General features: G+C 44.7%; 1 protein-coding gene across 6 annotated transcripts in view; it reads right to left on the bottom strand.

The window, feature by feature from the left end:
* The window catches only part of rfx2 (regulatory factor X, 2 (influences HLA class II expression)), a 39,836-nt gene that overhangs the window by 9,662 nt on the left and 22,674 nt on the right, over positions 1-7,500 (bottom strand). For 5 of the 6 annotated variants that reach the window (XM_047822938.1, XM_047822936.1, XM_047822937.1 and 2 more), the window contains 5 exons: positions 7,348-7,428; positions 7,066-7,145; positions 4,039-4,300; positions 2,642-2,716; positions 871-1,052 (listed from right to left, as the gene is read on the bottom strand). In XM_047822938.1, the coding sequence (XP_047678894.1) occupies positions 871-1,052; positions 2,642-2,716; positions 4,039-4,300; positions 7,066-7,145; positions 7,348-7,428 (680 nt within the window). The remainder of the gene's footprint in view (positions 1-870; positions 1,053-2,641; positions 2,717-4,038; positions 4,301-7,065; positions 7,146-7,347; positions 7,429-7,500) is intronic. The other variant, XM_047822940.1, reaches the window with a different exon arrangement.

Here is a 7,500-nt window from a genome sequence, read left to right on the forward strand (position 1 = left end):
AATACACTGAATTTTCTGTTTTCTGAACTTTGGCATCTCTATACAGCTGAAGGACTTAAGTCCGAGTGCAGCAGTCATCTCAATCCCAATGTGATTGTGAGACAATGGACACAACACTTGAGGTCTCGTTGCTAGCAGAAGATAATCGATGACTGATCGCTGCAGTGGATGGATTCTCTAGCATCTATTGATGTATTACGCTTGTGGACGTTGTGAAACATCTGGGTAACAAGTGTGTTCCTGTTATCATTCCAATTACAGCAGCTGTAATAGATGTTCCTTCACCATCTGCTCTTTATTTTTATTCATTCTTTCATTTTCTACCGCTTATCTGAACTTCTCGGGTCACGGGGAGCCTGAGTCTCAGGCGTCATCGGGCATCGAGGCAGGATACACCCTGGACGGAGTGCCAACCCATCACACACACACACACACACTCTCATTCATGCACACACTCACACACTACGGACAATTTTCCAGAGATGCCAATCAACCTACCATGCATGTCTTTGGACCGGGGGAGGAAACTGGAGTACCCGGAGGAAACCCCCGAGGCACGGGGAGAACATGCAAACTCGCCACACACACACAAGGTGGAGGCGGGAATCGAACCTCCAACCCTGGAGGTGTGAGGCGAACGTGCGAACCACTAAGCCACCGTGTCCCCTGCTCTTTATTTTATTACATTTAATTTAACTAGACAGAGAAAAAAAACAAAAACAAAAAACATCCAGTCATGTGGCCAAGAAAGAAGCACCGACACTGGAGACTCCTTGCTTAAAATTCTCTTCAGAGAATCTGACACCATATCAACGATTAGATTTTTAAAGGGATGTGTGCGTGTGTGTGTGCGTGCGCGTGTGTACGGACCTGGTACCGAGGCGGCGTGTCCGCAGCCCCATGAACACCGAGCGGATGAGTTTGCCAAAGGAAGCGGCGTTGACTGGATCCAGCTTCTGATCGTGGCAGTGACGAAGGTAGTGGTTATAGAGAGAGCAACGTGCCAGACTCACACCTTCCGCCGTCTCGTAGTTATCCAACAACCACTGCAGCTGCACACACAAACACACAAAATTCACACTGAATCTAAGCGTACTAAAGAAATTCAACAACAACAACAAAAATGCTTAAAGAACTAAGGGAGATCAAATGAGAGCTCAGACTCGTCTTTACATATCGACTAACCCTATTTAGTCTTGCTCACTCGGGGACATCGTGAGACAGTTTATTTAGCTCTATTTGTCTCAGCTGCTGTTGTCTTCTGCTAGCAAAGAACCCCAAATAGTCTCACGGTGTTTAAATGGTATCTTTAATAGAGGCTGCAACGAGTTTGGTCTTTGAATTGAAGCGTGTTTCGGTACTCAGAACTCCAATATGAAAGTTTCCCTGCACACGAGAGCGAATACATCTCTGCACGCTTTAGCCATCTTTCTGCAAAGATGACGTTCGAATGCCGACAGATGACTCATCGGGTTCTTCGCTTCGAAGGAAGAAACGCTGTTGTTCCTCCTTTAGCATCTGCTTTGCATCGATTGGTGTCAAGGAACAAAATACTCCCAGATAATTACTAATCTCTTGACATCCTTACGGTCTGAGTTAGAAATAAACAGAACAGGCCGACGCCGTTACCGATCGGCGGCGGCCTGGAAAGATGACACGCATTTTCCATTCCCACGCACACACAAACACACCTGAGGGTGAAGCTCTGCCGTTAAGTAAAAGCTGTAGTGCTGGAGATGTTTAAAGACACTCGAGAGTGTGACAAAAAACAGAGGGACAAATTGTCAGCTTGCTACCGAGTTCAAGGCTGCTTTCTGGATGGAGAGCTAGAGCTGGGTTTCTCAGATCTGATCCTGCAGAACGGATCATGTGCGACAATCAGGGAGACCGAGACGGGCTTCTTCTGACTGCTACTTTATCACACCATAAATACCATTCTGTAAATCATTCATTACAGAAAAGAGCCACATTAGCATATTAAATGTGAGCTAATGTAGTTAATTAGTTTACCTTCTGCAGGTAATACCAGCTGGTTGGACTTCATATGCTGTGGATTTTTTTTTTCAGGAAACAGTCACAGAAGTCATGTAAATATCTTTAAGCCGAGTTTGATCGCGCATCTTCTGCATTTTCGTCGGTTTGCTGAATCTCTATTTGTATTTTACCGAGCCAGATCGAGCTGTTCACTGACTGAGATCGAGTTTTTAACAATTTATGATGTGACGCATCGTACACCGAACGCTAACTGTGAACAAGTGTCAATCATGTTCGATATGCAAATCTGGCTCATTCAAATGGTCGGTCGTCGTGAGCTTCGGGTCGTTTCTGATTTGCATATTCATTAAGGGGTGTAATACGATGTCTGTATGGTTCCTTGACCTCTGCTACATCCCTCTAGTTTGTAATTAAAGTTTAAGCCGTCTTCTCTCCGAGCTCGAACGTGCAGGAGATCACGCAGACGCGTCAGAGATGACTTACAAGAAGCTAAGCAGTCATCCCTCCAGCGCTAAAAAGTAAAGAAGTGATTTGCAAAGCAGAGTGGTGGCAGGAAGGTGTGAAGTGTAGACAGCACTGGGCCTCCTTTTATTCTCTAGTCTTCTTTTTTTTTCTTTTCTAAATAAAGTTTGCTTAGATGACTTACATGGCTGTTGAGCAGGATGCTCTTGTGAGAAGCAATTCCTTCTGACTTTTGGAGGTTTTCGATCGCCATTTCAAGCTACAGAGAGAGAACGGGGGAGCGTGCGGAACGGGGACGGAAGGGAAGAGGGGAGGAGTAAGGACAGGTGAGGGGCGGAGGAAGGTAAAGGAACAGAGGGTAGGGAAAGGAAATGCAAAAGAAACAGAACAGAAAAAAAGGCAATCATACTGTTAGCTGGAGCAAGATCAGGGCAATTCCATTACAGTCAGAGAAAAAAATAAATAAATAAAATAAAATAACGTGAATAATGAAGACGTGGGTTAAGCGGCAGGCTGAGATTCTCTTACTGAATCACACGCAATAATGCATGCAGATGCAAAGGCAAAAGCCCCTGTGTAATTCATGCTAACGATAAAGCTAATGCAAATGCGCTCTGATAGGGATCCATGTCACCGTGTTACTATGCTGCAAATTGACAAACAACAGCCTAAGCAGGATAAAAAGTAGAGAGAAGGAAGGAAGGAGGGAGGAAGCAGGCGTCCTTTCAGGTCTTACGGGCTCCCGAGGGCCAAACGGTAACAAGCTGAGGGGATTCTCTGTGCCGCAGGGTGCTCGAGCACTGGTAAGATGCACTAAAACGAGGCCCTGGTGAATTATGGAGAGGCAGAAGTGACTGTAGGGACAGCAGCTGCCTCCTCTCTCTCTCTCTCTCTCTCTCCTTATCTAAATCTCTACAATGCTTTATCTCTTCATCTCATAGTGTCTATCTCCCAGTCTCTCCATCACAGCATCTCTCTTCCAGTCTCTTTGTGAGAGTTGCCCTTTTTTAATCTTAACCTTTTCCCCGGTCTCTCCTGATCTCTCTTGTATAGTCTCTTCAAGTTTCTCTCCCAGCATCCCTCTGCCTTAGTCTCTCTCTCTCACTCTGTGTCCCTTTCCCCGTCTTTCTCTCTAAGTCTCTCGCACTCTGCATCGTAGACTAACGTTCTAATATTCTCTCCGTCTTTCTTTCCCAACATCTCTCTCTCCCCAGCCTTTTATCGTCGCTTCCTGTCTCTATCACGATCACTCTTTCTGTCTCTCGATCTTCTATCTCCGTTTTACCTAACACGCTAGCTGAGAGAGTCGCTCCTATCCTGAGACGCGGTGATGCTGGGACTTTAAGCACTGCTGACTGAACATCTGGACCATTGCGTTAATTAGCAGCACCTCACAGGAAGAGAATGCTACTGCGTTCCAGCTAGTGTGTGTGTGTGTGTGTGTGTGTGTGTGTGTGTGTGTGTGTGTGTGTGTGTGTGTGTGTGAAAACATCTAACATCTGGTGTCCTGAGAGGTCTCGTTTAAACCGTCGTATAACCATCTTAAATTAGATGTTAAAAAAAAAAAACGGTGGAACGTACCATTGCGGATGAAGAGCGGGAGGACGGCGTGGTGTGATGACGGCCGTCCATGCCCCCGTGGATGAGATAAGCGCCGCTGCTGGAGATGACCTGGCTGCCACCCACGTCCATGGCGATGCCCACCATGCTGTGAGAGGGCACGCTGCTGGCCGAGGACACCACCGTGGTGACCTGTGTCGGCCCTGACTGGGTGTCAAAGTAGGAGTTACCGCTGGCCTGACCGTAAAGCTGGGCGTCGTGGTTATAGGTGTACGCTGTGCGGCTGAGAAGACAGAGAACCAGGACTGGAGTGAGATTAAGGAGTAAAAATATTGCTCAAACAAATAAGGTGAAATAAAACCTTCCCACTTTCTCTACAAGTCTCCCTTTCTCCTACTCTCTCATTTCCTTCCGGTTTTTCATTCGGAGTCTCGATTACTTCTACGCTCTCTTCTAGTCACTCTCACCCTTTAAATGTCTCTCTCTTTTCTCTAGTCTCTCTTCTAGTATCCCCTAGCCTCCTTTCCTCTCTCCCCGTAACTCGTTCGGTCTCTCTCATTTCCGGTGTTCCTTTCTAATCTCTTTCCCACTTCCTTCCTTATGTTTTCTCCCAGTCACTTTTCTAGTCTCTTTCTTTCTTCTCACTATCCAAGGCTTTCCCTCCCTTCCAGTTTCTCCCTCTCGATCTTTCTATAATCACCCGACCCTGTAATAATCGTTCTCACACACACAAAAAAAACTAACGGCTGCTAGCTAGCTGAATAAAATGACTAGCATTTTTAATGACGTAGCCAGTGTTGTAATGTAACGGAGTAAAAATACTGTACGTAAGTAGAAATTTCACGTATCTGTACTTTACTTCGCTATTTAAATTTAGGTCAACTTTCACTTTTACTCCGCTACATTTCCGAGATAAAATGTATACTTTTACTCCGTTATATTTCCACTAAGCGTCTTCGTTACTCGTTACTACAAAATAAAATCATAAGAAACGTGTGCGACTGCAATAAGGGAGGTTTGGTGAATCCCTGCTCCTAGATTGCATTACGCACGTCCGCACGCTCTACGGAGATGCGCAGGTACGCGCGGCGTGCACGCGCAGTCAGAGCTGGAGGTGTTTACAGGTATCTATAACGGCGGCAACCAAAAGCAGTGAAATGTCACTATTCTTATTACCAGAGTTGTAGCACAAACAAAATATTAATGCAATATCAATACTAAATAAACATAACATTTATTGATTCGGTCTTTGTCTTGTGAATATGTGTTTATTAATGACTGCATTCATTGGACCCACTGTTTGTAGAGAATGCACACAGACATGAACTGATCTGATTCAAGACTGACATCATTACATCATGCATAAAATTTTGGTGTCCACTTTTGCCATTTTAAATAATACCATAACTTTTGGCTTACTATGTAGTCATATAATATATAATATAAAACTCTTCTTGTTTTAAATTCCCACTGAGGGCTAAAACCCCTAAAGATGAAACCCTAGAACCGCCCCTGCTCTTATGCCTACCGAAAATCACTGAAATTTTACTTTTTACTTTTATTTCAAATACTTAAGTACATTAAATATCAGAAAATGACTTTTGATACTTAAGTACAGTAAATATCAGATACTTTAAGACTTTTACTTGAGTAATATTCTAAAAGGTGACTTTCACTTCTACCAAAGTCTTTTTCTAGTACGATACTTGTACTTTTACTCAAGTATTGCTTTCTACTACTTTATACAACACTGGACGTAGCTAACACACTTTAGTTGAAAAGTATGAGGTGCATTTTTAAGGTACTAAAACTTTTTTTTCCATTTCATTTGCGAGTGTCAATCGCAGGACGGGAACGAAATCGTTACCGTTCATTTTCTGAAGCGCCCGTTTTAACGTCGGCGTGCAGAAATTTCAGTCTACGTGTCAGTTGGTCATAATAATCCCGGTTCGCTTCACGGTCTGGCGTTAACAAATCTGTCTGTTTTTATAGATAAACATGTTTAATTAAACGTGTGGTCTAATTAGTTCCTCATTACTGAAGGAAGTCTGAAAGCCTTTGGGGTTTAAAAGGATGTTTTGAGGTTTGCACTGCATGAGCAGCGACACATGGCATGTGAAGCGTGTTGTACACACCATGTAAAAAAAATACATCTACTGACAAGCTGTTATGTAGACGTGTCAGAAAAGAGGACATAAGCTCTTAAAGAGGACACTGATCAGAGATACGGAGATAAACAGGGGATCTGCGCCTGAGTCTGCAGTCTGGGTGGAAGCATCAGCTGCTACACGCTACACTGAGACAGTAAAATATGCGCTGATGACGGTTTAAAACCGTTAGGTGCAATAACTTTCTACCTCGTGTCTTCTCGAGGAAATTTCCCTCACCTCAAGATTGTTCATGTACATAAAGATCTACTAATAAAACCGAGTTAGAAAGAACTGAATTAATAACTAATCATTCAAGAACTTGAGTATTCACTGCACTTAACACTAGCTACCTCGGTCAATTCGCTGCACTTAACACTAGCTACCTTGGTCAATTTGCTGTACTTAACACTAGCCACCTCGGTCAATTCGCTGCACTTAACACTAGCCACCTCGGTCAATTCGCTGCACTTAACACTAGCCACCTCGGTCAATTCGCTGCACTTAACACTAGCCACCTCGGTCAATTCGCTGTACTTAACACTAGCCACCTCGGTCAATTCGCTGCACTTAACACTAGCCACCTCTGTCAATTCGCTGCACTTAACACTAGCCACCTCGGTCAATTCGCTGCACTTAACACTAGCCACCTCGGTCAATTCGCTGCACTTAACACTAGCCACCTCTGTCAATTCGCTGCACTTAACACTAGCCACCTCGGTCAATTCGCTGCACTTAACACTAGCCACCTCGGTCAATTCGCTGCACTTAACACTAGCCACCTCGGTCAATTCGCTGCACTTAACACTAGCTACCTCGGTCAATTCACTGCACTTAACACTAGCTACCTCTAAAAAAAAAAGAACGTAGGCATTTTTGTTAGAAAGTGGGTGTGGCTTACATGGTGCCGTTGGGATAGACGGCCTCTCCTCCTTCGACGTACTGCACCTGGGTGGGGTATACGTGCTGTACATGCTGCACCTGGCTCACACACACACACACACACACACACACACACACACACACACACACACACACACACAATTCATCACAAGAATGTTTCACCCACCTTTCACTGGCTTGATTGATACAGTGACAGAGAGAAAAAGTAACTGTGTGTATGTGTCTGTGTGGGTGCCATGGGTGTGAGTGTGTGTGTGTGTGTGTGTGTCTGTGTGTGTACCTGCTGAGGAACCTGTTGCACTCTAGACAGCTGCTGGACCTGTGGCTTTGGGGACGAGCCTGTGGCCTGGACTAACACTCGCTGCAGGATCAGGAATACACGCAGACACACACACACACGCACACAGACACGCACACACAAACACACACACAC

Source organism: Tachysurus fulvidraco, chromosome 14 (assembly GCF_022655615.1).
Source record: "Tachysurus fulvidraco isolate hzauxx_2018 chromosome 14, HZAU_PFXX_2.0, whole genome shotgun sequence".
Taxonomy (NCBI): Eukaryota; Metazoa; Chordata; class Actinopteri; order Siluriformes; family Bagridae; genus Tachysurus; species Tachysurus fulvidraco.